General features: G+C 36.5%; 2 protein-coding genes across 2 annotated transcripts; both read right to left on the minus strand.

Moving 5' to 3' along the window:
• Positions 1-2,109: 2,109 nt before the first annotated feature.
• Positions 2,110-7,664, minus strand: LOC107703555 (glutaminyl-peptide cyclotransferase-like). Its single transcript, XM_016506234.1, has 8 exons — positions 7,406-7,664; positions 6,795-7,043; positions 5,562-5,708; positions 5,162-5,455; positions 4,439-4,600; positions 3,951-4,050; positions 2,871-2,987; positions 2,110-2,739 (listed from the first exon to the last, which is right to left on the minus strand). The coding sequence occupies exons 2-8, from the start codon at positions 7,005-7,007 to the stop codon at positions 2,594-2,596; spliced, it is 1,179 nt and encodes a 392-aa protein (XP_016361720.1). The 5' UTR covers positions 7,008-7,043; positions 7,406-7,664; the 3' UTR covers positions 2,110-2,593.
• Positions 7,665-13,340: 5,676 nt separating this feature from the next.
• On the minus strand, positions 13,341-15,328 carry LOC107703460 (signal-induced proliferation-associated 1-like protein 3). Its single transcript, XM_016506078.1, has 4 exons — positions 15,192-15,328; positions 14,054-14,174; positions 13,595-13,676; positions 13,341-13,487 (listed from the first exon to the last, which is right to left on the minus strand). The coding sequence occupies exons 1-4, from the start codon at positions 15,259-15,261 to the stop codon at positions 13,341-13,343; spliced, it is 420 nt and encodes a 139-aa protein (XP_016361564.1). The 5' UTR covers positions 15,262-15,328.
• Positions 15,329-18,128: the final 2,800 nt, after the last annotated feature.

Here is an 18,128-nt window from a genome sequence, read left to right on the forward strand (position 1 = left end):
CAGAGGCGTTGTGTGCACTGTGTGAACATGATGTTACTGTAGTTCTAGACTAAATGTGAATGTGCATTAATTCATCCCACTCACAAAAAAACAGATTTAGTATTCATCAAAATGAATTAAAACAGTGAAATGCAAGCTCAGAATATGACGCAAACCTGCAATAATTAAATATGTTAAATAACACAAATGTATCTAATCCCATTTTATTAACCAATGTCTTTGCTGCTGACCTTTGATGATCCAGTTCAACCATACTAATAGGCAAAGATAAACTAACAATTGTGCTTTGTTTTTTTTATTGCTGAAGAGTGTTTCTTCTCCTGCGTTCTACTGTACAGACGTGAATTTACTTTTGCTTCAGCCTGAGGTTTATTCATTATATTTTTTGGTGTGAAAGGTCTTTATATTTGCTATAAATCGAACTTCTTATATTAAAAACAATCAAGCCCTGCTTATATTTAAAAAGTAACGCGAAAGTAACGCAAAAGTAATATAACGCATTACTTTCCATAAAAAGTAACTAACATAATTAGTTACTTTTTTAGGGAGTAACGCAATATTGTAATGCATTACTTTTAAAAGTAACTTTCCCCAACACTGTTCTGAAGTATTCATATATCATTCAAATGATATATAAAACATTTTATTCCTAATACATGAAGAAAAATGTCTTTTATTTTTGGCTGTTGACAGTATTTAATGATTTATGGAGCAATAAAAAGAGATATTCAAAATACCACATGCATGTATGATATCTATTAGCCTTTTTTTAATGTAACGTTACATTCATAGAAATGTTTATCTAAATCCTAAATGATCATGTCGCGTTTTTCTATGTACTTGAAAAATCTGATGTTTAAAATAGTTTTGGATTTACAGCATGTCACACTACTGGACACTGCTAAAACTGCCTGAAATTTCACATCAAGCATACTTATTACATGACCGTAACACATAAAACATAAAAATAATGACAGCAACACCTTACCTCATCAGCGCGAGATGTCATTGGTAACTGTTATAACACCCAGACTCATCATAGCTGTTTATTATTTATTCTAAGTCAAAAATGTCTTCACAATGACAGCAGAGTCATGTATAAACTTAAGTTCCCGATATGACCTGTCCTGTGTTTTCTAACTGGTGCAGACGTCATGAAACGCTGTAAGCGCCTGATACACTGTCACCTAGTGGCCAGGCTGTATAGCAACACACAAGACAAGGCCGACAAGCCTCAATGTTCCTCCTTTATTTAGACAATAAAAGCCGTCCATATCATATCTGCAACTGAAAAATATTCAGTATTACAATACAAAACAAATATATTAACATATTCAAGTCACTGATGCAAGTCTTTTCAGACAAGTCAAAAGGTCTTTCAAGGTCAAATTTAAGTGAAGACTCAAGTCTAGGTCATTTTTTACGAGTTCAAGTCAAGTTTTAAATTCCTTTTTTAAAACATTCCTTATATATTATACTTTTCAAATCAATTTTTGAGGGTATAGAAAGTATATTGGATTTTACTTTACCTTTTATCTAAAAAAAAATATTATTCTGACAGAAAAAAAATGTCTAAAGAGTTTCTAATTTGGAAAAAGTCTCAAGTCATTTGTTTACCAGTCTGGTCAAGTCTCAAGTCAGAATTTGTTGCCACTTAAGTGTGAGTTTCGATCTCTGAAAATTACATAATCTAGACCAGGGTTCCTTAAATCTTGCCCTGGAGGTCCAATGCGCTGCAGAGTTTAGCTCCAACCCTGATCAAACTTACCTACCTGTGATTTTCTAATGATCCTGAAGACATTGATTAGCTTACTCAGCTGTGTTTGATTAGGGTTAGAGCTAAACTCTGTAGGAAAGTGGATCTCGTTGGCCAGATTTGAGGATCCCTGGTCTAGACCAGTGGTTCCCAACCCTGGTCCTCGAGGCACCCCAACACTGCACGTTTTGCATGTCTCCTTAATCAAACACACCTGATTCAGGTCATCAGCTCATTAGTAGAGACTTCAAGACCAGAAATTGGTGTGTCAGAGAAAGGAGACATGCAAAATGTGCAGTGTTGGGGTGTCTCCAGGACCAGGGTTGGGAACCACTGGTCTAGACTAACGTATGATTGAACATTAAGATACTAGAGATTACAGACTGCTCATTTGAGAAAATTATTGTGAGATTAAATTATTGTGAGCATTTTATAGAGCTTCATTGTAGTGCATAGTTTAATCATCTCTTATATAGCATCAGGTTCACATCCATTCCTGAGCTTGAAGTATCTACTTTGCATTCTATTGATTTTATTGCAGTTATTGAATAGATGACTAAACTTATGTAAACTTTTTTGGCACAGATAATAATATTATATTTTGTCTATACAGTGCATTACTAGATAGCAAAACTATCTGAAGGCACCATACCGATTGACTAACATGTCAGAAATTCAAAAGGTAAGCGTATGTCAGGATATAGGATGGCAGCCTGAGAACATACAGTACTTTCTGCATCTCTGAGAACAGTCACTGATATCAGATATCCTAAAGCAGTGCAGCTGAGGTATAGACCAATCCACGACGGATGTGATTGGATGTAATATTATAGCATCCTAGAGCCGCAGATATTCAGCCAGGAATACCACAAGGACTTTGGTGAGATTCTCCACAGTGTGACTGTGAACCTTGTCTGCTGTGTCATCCAACGTGTGCAGAAAGGAAGGGAATGGCGTAGCGATTATGTGCAGCACTGGAACTCCTGCAGTCAACGAGAGAAAGAACAAATCAGAACAAGAATAAGAACGGCAATATTGTTACACACATATGTGTGTGTGCGTGCGTGTGTGTGTGTGTGTGTGTGTATGTATACAAATTGATCTATGCTCTTACCTCTCTGAAGGAAAGGAATATGATCATCTTCAACTGGCCCCATATTAATATCCTTCATGAAATAAGTTTGCTCTTTGGGATGGGAAGACAGGAGCCCCAAATTATGAAGTCTCTTCTCTTATAAAATGCAGAAATATAATTAGAGGGAGCAGAGGGTGGATATAAACTACCTATCATTGGGTCTGTGTCTAGGCCATATAATTATAATTTTCATAACAATCAAGGACTATAATTCATAATCATCTTAAATCTTTTTAAATATTGTTTATTAATCACTTCACTTTCACTTCATTGATAATGTTTTTATCTTTTCCTCCTCACATACAGGTTTTGAAGTGAACTTCTTCACTCACCAGCCAATTTTGCTACTAAATGTTTAAGTTACCAACCATTTAGAAGAACTATCTCTAGCCAAAACAAAAATATCAGAAATAAACCAGATTAACAAACTCACATCTTATATTTAAATATATTTCTTATTAAATCTTATTCTGAATCATTAAATGACTTTCAGTTTTTAATACAGTCAATCACTGTTTGCAGATACCATCAAAAATAAAATACAAATACAAAAACATCAGTGATTTCTCTTTTAAAACAGCATTTCATTGTGATTTCCAAATATAGCTCACTCCACAATTAATCTTTAATGGTAAACACATTAAAGGTTAGTGGACAAGCAGTTAAATCTCAATCAGCAATCAGCTGTTTCTTTACAAAAGTCAGAATATTGAATCCTCTCCTCTACTGACATCCATTGAAAAAAAAAAAAAGCCAACCCATTCTCCTTCTGGTAGGAGGTAATAATTATTAATCATAATCTGCCAAATTGGCTAGTGAGTTCATAAGTGATTTTCAACCGTATATGGCGAGTTGGTGGGTGTTAATTTCAAACGCTGCAAATACTGTAGACATAGACAACTCAGTAGATGGTATTTCCTTGATAGTAAGTGCATGGCTGGTAGTTTGTCTACTCTCATTTATGCCACTACAGATCAAACATTAGTTTTAAGAGTCTTTATGGCCATTAATGATTAACCAGGATACCTTAGTATTAATGGAAAGTCAAATCAGTCTTACCAGCAGCGACAAGGCGGTCAAACCAGCGAGCTGTGTTCTCAAAGTGATTCACAAACATGGGATCAGGTGCACCAATAAGGTCCAAAAGAACAAGCAGATCCTGCAAATATCAGTTTCAACTCAATGTATTCATATATTTAATACTCATAGATACTTAAAGGGATAGTTTAACCAAAACAAAAAATCTGTCAGAATTTACTCACCCTTATGCTGTTCCAAACCTATATGACTTTCTGTCTTCTGTAGAACATAATAGATATTTTGAAGAATGTTTTGGTCTATACAATGAAAGTCAATTTTGGACCCCATTGACTTTCATTGTAAGGACAAAAAAACACTTTTCAAAAAGTGTTTTCCACAAACAGAAAGTCATACAGGTTTGAACAGACACAACTTTAGTAAATGATGACAACATTTTCATTTTTGGGTGAACTATCCCTTTAAAAACAAATGTACACACACACACATACACAAGCATCCTGACTTACCACAGCATTCAGCAGTGTGGATTGTTCAGAACCCGGCGGGTGAGGAATGCGGGACATGGAGTCTGCGAGGTGCCGTGAACCATATAGTGAGTCTGTCTGAGACCACTGCTCAAAAGCTTCTCCTCCATCAAAGAAGACCAACTGCAGGGTCACCCTGGAAACCTTCACAAAAGAAATCTGCTCTGTTAATCTGAACAGCCAATCAAATTTTTAAAAAATCAATTATTCCAATCCTTGTTGCTGCGGGATTCTGTTTACTAAGGATATAGATTCATTTAAAATCATGGCCATCTTCCTACCACCTGGCCTGCACGGGAAGATGCTTCATTATTATACTGAAGTGTGCAAAAAAAAAAAAATCAATTGTATGTCTCCAAGGATGAGAAAATCTTGAAACACAAGAAATCTTGTGTTCTACATATTCTACACCTGCAACTGTATGTAGATTGTGAGGATCTTCTCTTCTTATCAAAATCCCTTCCGGTCATGCAGTGTTTTGTAGCTCTTGGCTCTATTACAAGTTAAACAACAGAACTGACTCTGAATTCTACAGCACTGTGGTTCACAAGTCTGGAAAAAGCTTAAGTGACCCCCTCAGAGACGTGCACCACTCTCTTCATCTCAGGACAGAGTGTATTTATGAGCTAGTAAGTGCTATATGTCTCCAAATTTAGTTGTTAAATTTCAGTTTTCTTGAAATTGAGATGTAACACTTTGTCTTACCAGCTGCTTGTGCTTTTTGAGGTGTGGATCCAAAGCTGTGACCAGTTCCAGCATCATAGCACAAGGCACAGCTGAATCACTGGCACCCACAAACACCTTCTGTGGGTCACTAGGATCTGAAGGTATGAATTTGGAGTCATAGTGACAAGCCAGAAGCAATCGGCGAGGAGCCATTGGGTCTAACACGGCCAGGACATTAGAGAAGCTAACAGGGCCATGAGGGGTTTCGGAGATGAAGGAATCCACTTCTACAGACCAGCCCGCCGAAAGAGAATCCAGTTTAGAAAAGATGTGCTAGGATCACAGAATAAATGAGACATCAGATTATAGCATATTTAGTAAGATCTGAGATTTAATTGAACTAAAAACCAGGCTGATAGTACTACATCGATTGTCTTACTTTTCGAACAGCCTGACTCCCACGACTTCCTGGCTGGCGTTCAGTGAGAATAGGTCGCAGATGGGAATACCACAGTCTTTCCCGATTCACCTGCGAGACAAGCCGCTTTACTTGGGCAACAGTGGGTTTTCCTGGCTGGTGATTCAGCTGTGAAAGGTTAAAGACTGTAAACAAGTGGAAGGTGAATAAGGAAAATAATCATTATTTAATATGTAAAATTGCAACAAAATTACATTGGAAAATCTGGGTAATTTAATTCTGGGTAAAATTTGGATTATGGTAACCATTTTCTAGATGATCTACGTCCTTAAAAAACAAGGGTTTTCACAGTGATGCCATAAAAAAACAAGTTTGGGTTCCCCAAACTAAGAATCTTTAAATAGATTCTTATTTTTTTCTTAGTGTGAAGAATATTTTAATCTAAATAACCCTTTTCTACTATAAAGAACCTATTGTGGAATAGAAAGGTTCCATGGATGTTACATTTTTTTCATGGAACCATGCATGCTAATGAAAAAACCTTACTTTTTAAGAGTGTTTTTTAAGGTGATTATTAGCTAGTCCAACCTTGGACCAGCAACAAACCAGCTGGTTATACTATTTTTGTAGCTTGATAGCTAGTCAAACACCTAAGGACCAGTTAATGACCATCCTGCACCACACAATGCTTGGGAAAAGCTAAAATAATAATAATAATAATAATAATAATGGACCTTTTTCACATTTCCGGGTTTCTCAGCAGCGGAAGTCGTCATAGTTGGGTTAACTTGAAGAGCAGGGAATGGGAGAGTACCACAAATATATATTTTTTGCATTCCCATTTGCTCAAATAGCAAAAGAAAAACTCCACGATAGTGTTTTCATGAGTTTCAATAATAGGAAAAAAATGGAGAGACTGATAACGGCAGTCAGAAGAGAGAACGATGTCAAATTTACCATCCCTCCCATAGACGCTGCATTAGAAACACCCTCGCATTAGCGTTAACTGTTTTTTTGTAATTTGCTACAAAGGTGATATAATACAAAAAAAAAAAATAGTGTTATAAATGTACATAATTTAAAAAAAAAATGCAAATATGAAAAACTTTCGAGGATTTAAGATGCTGATGACCGTTAAACGGTTTGTGAAAAGGGACCATAATAATGATAATAATAAAAACACATCAACAAATGACCCAAATGTTTACATGAAAAGAAGTGACACTATAAACTGAATGTCTGCAGTCCTCTTACCTTGTCTTTGAATAGGTCGGGAGGTTTGGGAGGAAAATCATAATCTACCGTTTGGTGTTTAGACAGTGATACTGCCAGTGTTAATGTAATCGCCACCAGCACGCACAAGCCCAGCAGCAGTATCCGCACGCGGCACATACGTGCATGGTCACAGCGCGCTACAGAATAGTTCCACCACCTGACAGTCGCTGCTTTGTACCGTATGCTGTTCATCTTGTGTTTACGATGGATGCCAAATTAAGATGAAACCTGCGTGAAATGGGAATACAACAAGCAGTTAAAAATACCACAAAGCTGACTTATTTACACAAAACAAACTAAACTATGATTCCCAATTGCTTAGAGTCATTTTTATAATCTGGTGCATTTCTCAACCTGTTTTTTTTCCGTTGATGCATGCATGCAGTTTGTAAAACATTACAATAATTAATCAACTAGCGCACTTAAATATACAATAGAATAAGTCATAAAATAATTATATCGATAAATAGTTAATAACAGGGGCTTAATTCATTCAAACAACTAAATTAAATGGCGAAGCACTTCAATTGTTAGTTGCCACAAAAGATGCGGAGCCCGAAAAGCAGATTTTTCCTGATAGACACACTCACCATCAGTCCGGGACTGGCGCACCATTGCTCTATCAAATCCACCGCGGGCGCAGGAAATGAACAGCTCATTGTGCTGAACGTAGAGAGGACTGAGTCTGGGGAGTATTTCATCACCAACGCCGGTCTGATTCGTCCTCGATATGCATCTTGACGATGCAGCATGTAAATGATCGTGTTCTCAGTTCTGCAGTCGACGTTATTGAGACAGAACAGGACAGCGATCTGCGTAGCTCCTCATCCCACTCTGGCGGGTCCTCGATGTCCTCCACACTCTAGTTACTTAGCAGTAATATAGAATGATAAATATTACATATATTTCATATTCACATGCATTTGAGAATAAAGGGATAGTTCACCTTCAGTTGCTGGTCCTCATTGCCTTGCATAGTGTTTTTTTTCCATACTATGGAAGTCAATGGGGACCAACAACTAAAGGTGAACTATCCCTTTAACTATGGGGAAACTATGTAGTCAACGTTCAATAACAGGTGAAAAACATTTAAATATCTTATTAAAACATTCTAAGATGGAGATTAAAGGGAAATTATTTTGGCAGATAACTTTTATTTTTTGCACATATTTGCACGTGGTAGCTGATATGTGAAATGTATGCACCCCTAGCGTCACCGAAACGAATGACAAAAATGTATTTTTATATCTTTATTATTATTTTTTTTATTATTTAATTTGTTTTTATTGCTTGAAGAACATAAATACCAAATAAATAACAGTAAGAAAAATCTTAATACAATTCAAAGAAGTCCAAATAGCAGCATAACAAAAAAATACATGGATAAACAAAATAAACATAACAGGAAAAGTAAGAAAGAAAAACAAATAAATACAGGAAAGAAAGAAAAAACCTACAATGCAAGGGGCTTAATCACAAACATGTATTTCAAAGGTTTCCGTAAAACTCCCCCATCTTCCTTACGCAGATAACCACGCCTTCAAGTCACATCATTGGTTGAGAAATGTTGCTCTGTCGTGCTGATCATTGATATGTGGCCTACATATTTACATACATATCTATAGTGCTGATGTTCTTGATGCTCAAACACGGCTGATAGTGTCACGGAGTCATTGTTTTAACTTTACGAAAATGTGCATACAAATGCCTTAGTTGGAATAGGAGAAAGTATTTTAACATTAAACAAAATATACATAAGCTTTAAAGTTCATGAAAACGTTCACGGCCAAGCAGCCCAGTAACGTAACCAATTGTCACGAGGTCTGTGTAACCCTCGTTATCCAATCCGCGTAAGCGCGGAAGCTGATTGGCTCTTTTCTTGTCCAATGTCATTCTAGGAAGTTCTATGTTGGAGGAGATTTAATTTAGGGAATAGTCACAGTATATTGTGCATTCCATAGAGAATAATTCAGGTAAGGGAACTAAACCTACGCAAGAAAATACACATCCATTTAAAAATAATAAAAAATGAAATGTAAAGCGACATATCAGTCATTTTAAAATATGGCATTGAATAGAGCGCGAAAATTAACGCGGTGATACTCGGTAAGCTGTGATAAAAATGTATTTTAAATGCTATTGTTTAAAACTTATAATAAGTGTGTTATGTAATAGTGTGTGTGTGTGTTTCTCTAGGTGTTAAAAACATACAAACAATAAAATATATTTTTATATATAAATATAAATATATATATTAAGATATATTAATATAAATATATTTTAATTAGCTACATATATAGTATAAATAATGCATATAGTAAAAAATAATAATAATAATAATTAAAAACAACATATTTTATGTGTGTGTCCACAGGACACCCTGATAAACATGCTGCAGTGCTTTGAGTTTCACCAGTCACATTCATAGTCTGAAAAGTCATCCTCACCGTCTATCTGAAAACAATGAGAGAAGTCAGCTGCTTTATTAATTATGCTCAATGCAAGTTTTTTATGCATATATTTTGACATATGGAAGGGGTCATGTGATACATACTGAAGTCTATGGCCTTTGTGTCTGCAGAATCAGAGTCGGAGAGTGAAGACTCTCCATTATCTTGCACACCACCACAGTTCCTAAAAGCCAAGAACATGTACACCTACAGTCGCATAAACAAGTATACAGGTGACGTTTATGTATTTAAAACATAAAATATATTATATGGTATTTATTTTCACTTACACTGCTGTATATATACATTTATAAACAGTACGATTAAGTGACAAAAAGAGGGACCCTCAGAGCCAGAACTCTGAGAGATTTATCATAAATGCTGTGGAGCAGCAAGAACACCAGATTATGTGTGACGGACAAAGCAATTTGTCAGAAGCCCAAACTGCAGAAGACAAAGACCTGTGGCCTGTTGATGATAGCGAGCCATCACAAAGCTCTCTAGATTCCAACTCCACAACTTCCTCCTTCAATACAGGTGAAAAAATCTTGTCTTTCTTTGGTGTTATATATCAATTAAATCCACATACTGAAACTTAAAGGATACCCAGGGTTATTTTTTGTTATCAGGGAGCACTGAAGCTGAATCTACCTGTAGTTTCTGTGAAGACCAGACAGGAAGTGAATATGGAAGCCCAGGGAGAAATATGTTGGATACACCTCCATCCGGGTTTGGATATTTAATTTATGTTTGTGAATAGCAGAGAAATGACAGCTTGAGATGTACCTATGTGCAAGCTTGTAACTAATTTTTATGTTTTGCTATATCTTCAGATCAGGAATTCTTCTGAAAGACCCCATGCTTGGAGCTTTTCCGGCTGCATGGAAAAAGCGTTTCCCTTTCAGCCCTACGCTGCCAAAAACACCAGTACTGCCTTTGCGTCCACCCCTTCGGGAAGCAGACAGCCTGACCCTCAACCCATCACTGCTCATATCACCTTCTCAAGGCCTGAGCCATTCTCTCCATCCAGAAGGACGAGAGGCGCTACAAAGTAAAGATAATCCATATAGGCCTACACATATTTTATTGGATATTCATTCTATACTAATATAGACTAGCAATGTATACTACACTCAGTAAAAAGGTACAAAAGCTGTCACTGGGGTGGTACCTTTTCAAAAAGTACACCTTTGTACCTTCTTTACCCTTAAAAGGTGCATAATAGTAGTTTAAAGGTACATATTAGTCCCTCAAGTGTACATATTTGTACCAAATTGGTACATATTAGTGCCTTTTGAAAGGGCACCGCCCCACTGACAGCTTTTGTACCTTTTTTCTGAGCATGTATTTATTAAATAGATGCATTGCTTGTTTTATGAATAATGTATTGTTTAAAACTTTTAGGCAGTTAGGCAAAATCTGCTTGGAGCCAAATGTGCACATTACTGACAGTGTGAAATTACAAACAAGACAGTGTTGCTGTTATGCTGACTGAACAATATTTTTTTTTACCCTAACAGCATTATTCGAGGACGTGTGGGTCACCCCAGAATCTACCGTCTTAAAAAGTCCCAGCTTGCCAGGCAGCTTTGCAAATGACTCAGTAGGCCACATTTTGTGATCCTTCTTTACCTGCATATACAGGGGGGGTCCAAAATTCTGAGATCACAATGAAAATATGGGATTTACCCTCAGAGACCCAGCAAAACAGAACAGCAATGTTTGTGTATACTGTAGAAATAAAATAATACCTAACTTTCACTTAATAAGTGTTTCTACACGTAACAGTGTCTAGTGACGGGGAAAAGGCTTACATGCCCTGAAATTTTGAAAGTATATACATTTGAGATCATTTGTCTTGCATTTTTGTAGCAAAAATACAACGCTGGACATTAGTGGTCAAATGGAGCTACAGTGGAGCCCAATTTTCTAAAAAAAAATTTTTTTTTTCAAATTCCAGTTTTTTTTTTTTTTTACTGTTTCATCATTATTGTCTCATTGATATAACAGTAACAATAACAATATTTTCAAATTCAAACATTTAAAATATGCTTTGATATAAATATTTGTTACAGTATTTAAATATATTATTTTTCAAATACATTTGTGGTATATTTTCACAACTTACAACTTTCACTTATTGTATCAAAAATGGTGAAATTTTGCAGCCCTAAATGCAAACCAGCATTTAAATTCTGCAAAGTTTTCCAAATTGTAATCCAATGAAAATTCTGCCTAAAAAAAAATTGGTTTCATAAAGACATTTTTAAGAGTGGAAAAAATAATACATCATGAATATGATTGGGTCTCTGAGGCTTAAGCCGTTTTACATTTCAAAAATGTAAAATCAGGAAACATTATGATGTCAAATTAATTTAAGAATCTACAAATAAGCTAATTTGTGACACTGATTATGTGATTCCTTTGTACAGACTGTCAACATTTCATTCAAAAAGCTGAAATATAAATTACAATGACAAAATTGGAATGAGAAAAAATGCAAAATAGAAGCATTTTCACTTGTGGACTTTTGGACCCCTATTGTATATTAGTTTATTGAGATATGGAGCTCTCTTATGTATGGTATCTTCTCTGTACTGCAAATTGGAAGACTGTCATGAGTGCTGGAAGTGGCAGCAATCTGTCCTTCAAGAGTGAGTAAGAGAACAAAAGCTCGGAAGATGAGACCCCAGAACAACTCGTTCCCTTGAAGAGAGCAAGAAAAGTCTGTTCACACAGGCACACTTCAAGAAGAGGACGTGTTCCAACACAGCCAAACCCTAAGACGAAATGTGTGAACGGCTTCATTATGTTCTGCCGAATGAACAGAAAATTATATATCAGGTGTGTATAAGTACTATTTTTTCTTAACATTAATGATACATCCTGTTAAACCAATCTAAATAAATATATTATTTCGGCATGGATCCTATCCCGGCATCCCCTCTACTACAGTCACTAAAGAGTTAGCCAGTCTATGGCACATCTTGCCCAAGAGGGAGAGACGTTTGTACTGGTAGGCTCTCTGAATTCTCCAATCTTCATTGAGGCTTGTCTGTTGCAGTGCAATTTCAAATAAACCTTTCTCTGTTTTTTAGCTTGAAAGCCTGGAGCTTCAGTCACCAGCAGAACCGCAATGTACGCGCTCAAAAACACGAGGCAGAAATGAAGGCAGAACGCTCTGTGCCCAGTCCACTGCACATGTTACTGGCCTATAGAGACAAGTATGCAGCTGTCAAATGAAGGTCTTCACACCTCAGTTACCTACTGCATTGAGAATATATGCTTGAAAGGTCTAAGAAAAACAGGCCAAACAGACTACTGTTTTTTAAACAACTGCATTATATAGTTCGATACAGTTTTATTAAGGTTAATCACTGTTGTAATTTTATACAATTGCATCTCAGGGATTTTAAAATAAGTAATTTATTGTGTGTTAAGTATATTTTTTATTGTTCTGCAGTTTTTAATCATCACGGAGCATTTGTACGTATACTGTTTTCAGCATTTTTCATTGTGACTTAAAATTGGTAGATTAAACATTCAGACTTTTATTACTTATTTATAATATATGGCAATTGTTAAGTATCTATCTTTGTATATATATTTATATATTTATTATAATGTTGTATATTAAGCTGGTTTATAGCTTTTTTTTATAGCCTTAACCTAATTATTCAGTAAGAAGCCTTAGAGGAGCTGTAATATGCTTCCCAAGAGAGTTACCAACCTTATGAAAGTTGTTCTGGTTTGTACTGTGCTGTTAATAAACCTTGATTGAGTTCAGTTTGTTTGGGTTTTCAAGCTCATGTGAGACCTGTGCCAGCAGAAAGTTCAGAAGAACTGGAACATTGTCATTTGTAAGTACGTTCATAAGTTACTACATACTAGGTTTGTTCATGAAATATTTCGAATAATTTGATTAGGCTTTCAGTCACTAATGGCTCCATTTAACAAATCTTAAAATTTTTAAATCCATTCAGCAGATTTTTACCTCCCACATCAGTGCAGAAAATGCAAAAAGATTTTTTTTTTTTTCCAGATTTGTAGTCTTTGTCTGCAACCTTGCATTAGGCTACTCCATCCCTCCAGGTGTCGTGTTTAAAATGTTGCTGATTTTGTGTAGTTGTGCAACTGCACAGAGGGACTCTTCTCTCAGATGTTGGTTGCTAATGCGAAGCTTCAACACCTCTGCCAGAAGAGCCACCTTGTCTCTCTTCTCCTGAATCAGAGGACAGAGGAACACATGGTGCTTGTGAGCATGTTTGTCCTCTATGAGAGCACGTAGTACACACTTTTCTCATTTATTAACTGCTAAATGAGCCTCACCTTCAGCAGGTCACCACTCAGTCGCCTAAGCATCCCTTCCAGGTGAGAGAGTTGGTCGGGAAAGTCAATGAATACATCACTGCTAAAAAAAATTAATAATCATGTACGCTCTTAAAAATAAAGGTTTCAAATGGGAGTTTTTGTAGTGATGAACCATTTTGGTTTCCCAAAGATCCTTTCAGTGAAAAGTTCTTTTAAGAACCATTTTTTCTTAGTGTGAAGAACATTTTAATAATCTAAAGAACCTTTTTGTATTAAAATAAACCTTCTGTGGAATGGAAAGGTTCCATGGATGTTAAAGGTTCTTCATGGAACCATAGATGTATTTTTAAGAGTAAATTTTTTTTTTTTCAAGTGTGTATTATTCAAAGAAGGAACATCAGCAGTTTAAACATTCATTTACTGTTTTGAAAATGAATCCAAAATTGCGTTCAATTAATAAAACTATGCCCCACTTACGCCATATCTTCTCCACTGCAATAGGCGCTGGATTGGTGGATCTTGTAGGGTCCATGGGACGGTGTGTCTGGCCTGCTTGATACAGGACTCATTTCTGACAAAAGGGTTGCCATCCTTTGTGCTGGAAATATATTGTAATCATGGAATCATTTATTTTAATACTACTACTAATAAGTCATTGCATTAAACAAATTATGAAGCCAACTATACAACATATAACTATGTATGCAGTTACAAATGACGGTCTGAATAAAATTATTAATTTATTTGAAGAAAAAATAAACAGATTCAGTCAGGAACAAAACAAAAACGGTTTTATAAGCAAATGATTGAACAATTGTTGAAAAATTCTGATTCATTCATTCAGGAACGAATCACCCCAGCCATGTGATGCTTGGAGGCGCTTTATGCTGATTCACTTGGAACTATTTTTGCTTACTGAGTTAAAATTAAAGCATCTGGCAATGTTGTGTCTAAAATGCATGTTACTCGTATTAAACTTCTTACTGAACTGTTACATTTAGGTAATATCACAAATTAATATAAATATCACTTTAAGGGATATTCATACATCCACTAAAAATCACCATGGCACTGGGTTAGTTTCAAAAATGGCTCAAAGAAGTATATAAAAAAAGACGAATAAGGGGCCGTTCACACAGAATGCATTTTTGCATGCCACTGTGCTGCTTTTCTATGTGAACACACAATAGATTCACTTTCATTAACTTTCAGTAGATCATGTCCTCTGTGCTTGACAAAACATTATAAAAATGTGGCTCAAGTTAAAAGTAGTTAACTTTAAAGAAGTTAAGGTCTCTTGACCTTGCATTTTGTTTAGTTTTTTTCCGTTCCACTTCCTCGCGTCTCACGACATATAAAAATGAAGTTACGGTAGTTCAGAGAAAAGCTCTAGAACAGAAGTGTCCAACCCTGTTCCTGGAAGGCCATTGTCTTCTGTCCTGTGTTGGAGCTAAACTCCGCAGGACAGTGGGCCTCCAGGAACAGGTTTGGACACCCCTGATCTATTGCAATTACATACAATAGCAAATGTGGCTTAAATTTAAAAATAGACATTTGGGACCACTGTATGTGAACAATCTTAACTCAACATATTTATTTGTCCTTTGATACTTACTCTCATATTCTTGGGCTGCTTGAACTAAACTATTCCAGTCGAGATCACAGGCTGTGCTTGGCAGGGACATGAGTTCAGGATCAGGATGCTGGTCTCTGTCCCACAGGTCAGATTCAGCCTGCTCAGGCAATCCTCCACATTCTAGGAAAAGACAACCGGTGAGTGCCAATGTATACTAGAAAAAGCAAAAATCTCTTTAAGTCAAGGTCATACCAGTTGAAGAGCAACTGATAAAACCAGAATATATGTGAACTGCAACAGAACATATAATTACTATAGCATATAATAATGACGTTATGCTTCATAGAAGGAATAACTCTTGCCTGTTTGACGTGTTTGCAGGTGGAGATGGATGGGTGTGAGTGCGGGAGACTCTGGGTTTGATTGGTAAGCTTGACTGAATAATGATGGACTTGGGCATGAACCTGACATTCGCAAACTGCTGGAAAGCCCCGCCTCTTTTTGTTGAGGTGACTACAAATAGACAGTAAACACATTGCAACATGGCAACACTGCTCACATACCAATACTCAGCAGAACAATACCTGCTTTTTCACATTATTGTCCTAGGTTGTCAGGTTGTTTAGGGTCAAACTGCTGAATGTGAGCCAAATAAATCACATACTGAATCACCCTGAGCGCTGTCCTGTGTGTCATCCATCACAATGAGTTTTTTCAAGTCCTCCACCACTGTGCTCTTGCGAACAGGCCGCGGGGAACATGCTGCTCGCAGTGATGCGATCACTCGAGGCTGACCAAACACATTCTTTGAGTTCACATTCACCTGACTGGAAAAAAAAAGTGAAACCAGTGCAAAACAAACTACTAAGAAAATTTGTTTCAGGTGATAACTTTTATTGATTTTTTGACACGTTAAAAAACGCAGCTCAAGTTAAAAGTAGTTTTAACTTTTACAAAATTTAAGGTCTTTTGACCTTGCATTTGAATGTTTTTTTTTTTTCATTCTATGAGTAGAATGATAATAAACAACATGAATATTAATCTGAACACTAAATGCCGCGATTGACCAATCAGAATCAAGTATTCTAATGAGAAGTGTAGTAACTGTAAATTAGTAACTGAACCTAAATTATGCTTCTGGCAGCAGCAATTTTAAAAGCATTATTACTATTTGCACACACTAGTATACAATACTATTAGCTACTACTATGAAAATAGTACATTAAAAATAATAAGAATACCCTATAAAGATCTGCCATCCTCTTACCTTTTTACATGGTTGTGCTCAGTGTTTTGTTGTGTGTACTGTGTCTTCTTTTGTTTTGGGCTGCAGTCAAGTTTAGCTGGGCTGGTTTGAGGTTGACATGACCGGTCAGGGTCACCCTGAGATGGTTTAATGTCAGTGTCAACACTCAAGCTAAATCTCTCATGATTTGCCTTTTCCAGTTTTGGACAAAGCGTTGCAGGCTGGTCTGCTCTAGACTGGCGTTCAGGGAACAGATGTACTGTGTTAATAGAAAGATGATCCTTGGTAGAAATATCCTCAGTGAATAAATTCTGGCTCTGACTCCAGACAGGTTGGTCATATCTAGGAGGTTTTCTATTGGGTTCTATTGGGAGACAGTCCTCTCTTAGATGGAGTTGGCTGAAGTGCTCTTTGTCCGGTTGATTTGAGGTTGGTGAAGTTTGAGAAACCACAGCTCTCATCAAAGGAGGCTTTTCCACCACAAAAGTTTTAACTTTTTGTGGTTTGAAACACAAAGGGCTGGCAGAAATAAAACACAAAGACCATAGACACACACATATTGTAGACACATAAAAACAAAGAATAAGGTAAGCTGTCCATACATTGCAAAAGGACATACACTGCAAAAATAAAGACAGATCCATTTTAAAAACATAAAAGTCATTTCATTACAATTCGAATGTCCTTTTTTCTTGGTGATGTTGGTAATTTCCAGTAAAATACAACTCCAGTATTAGATGGACTGATTGAATTTAGGGGACAGGGAACAACGCTATGCAACGTGGTGGGAATGTCCCACTTTTTACTGACTGTCCCACCCCTCCCCGTGGGATCTCATGGGTGGGAGGGGAACGAGGGGCACAATAATATTTCAAGTACTCAATCTTGGCTGAAAAGCAATCGTGAGGCATCATGGAAATTCATACTGGCTTAATCTGGCCTTTTCAACATAAATTGCACATACTTTTCATTATGACATGGTTTATGCATCTCACCTGGTTTTGAGAACAGCAGTTTTGGAGCACGGCAGAGGCAACGTGTGAGCAAAGAACTCCTTCAAGTTGTTTGTAGAAGAAGATTTTTTTGTGGACTGTGCAGCGTCACAGTGTTTTGATCGTGGGATTTTTGGACTGTAGAAGCCTGGCTGTGTCAGCGGGTGCAGCTTACGACTGCTCCTGAGGGACTCAGCAATGTTCTTGGCATCTCTACCATTCAAGCAGAAGTCATTAGCATAGGGTGAAAAAGAACTTGATTCTCTATTTGGCTGGAGAAAATGCGCCTACGAAACAAAAAGAAGATTTGTTTGCAACAAATTGTCAAGATTAATTGCCCCCAATTTACTGATTTGTTACTTATCTTTCAAATACAGCTTTCTTTAATTTTCAAGAGTCAAAAGCAAATGGTAAACAGTAGCGAAGTAATTTCACTTAATGTACATTTTCAAGTAGGCTATCTTTACTTTACCGCATTTTCATTTTTAGGAAACTTTTACTTCATTTCTAAGCACCAACAGCTTTTTAAATGCAGCATTTCAGAAAAATTTTCCATTCCTCATTTATTTTGAAATTCGAGGTCCAAGCACAAACTCTGCTTAGTGGCCAATTATAATTATTTTATTGATCATGTCAATGACAGTGTTGATTGCCTACAAAACGATGAAATAAATATTAACCCTATCCCTAACTTTAACACTGTATAGCATTGGTAGCAAATCCTGGTAGATACCATTA

Source organism: Sinocyclocheilus anshuiensis, unplaced genomic scaffold (assembly GCF_001515605.1).
Source record: "Sinocyclocheilus anshuiensis isolate Anshui unplaced genomic scaffold, SAMN03320099.WGS_v1.1 scaffold330, whole genome shotgun sequence".
NCBI lineage: Eukaryota > Metazoa > Chordata > Actinopteri > Cypriniformes > Cyprinidae > Sinocyclocheilus > Sinocyclocheilus anshuiensis.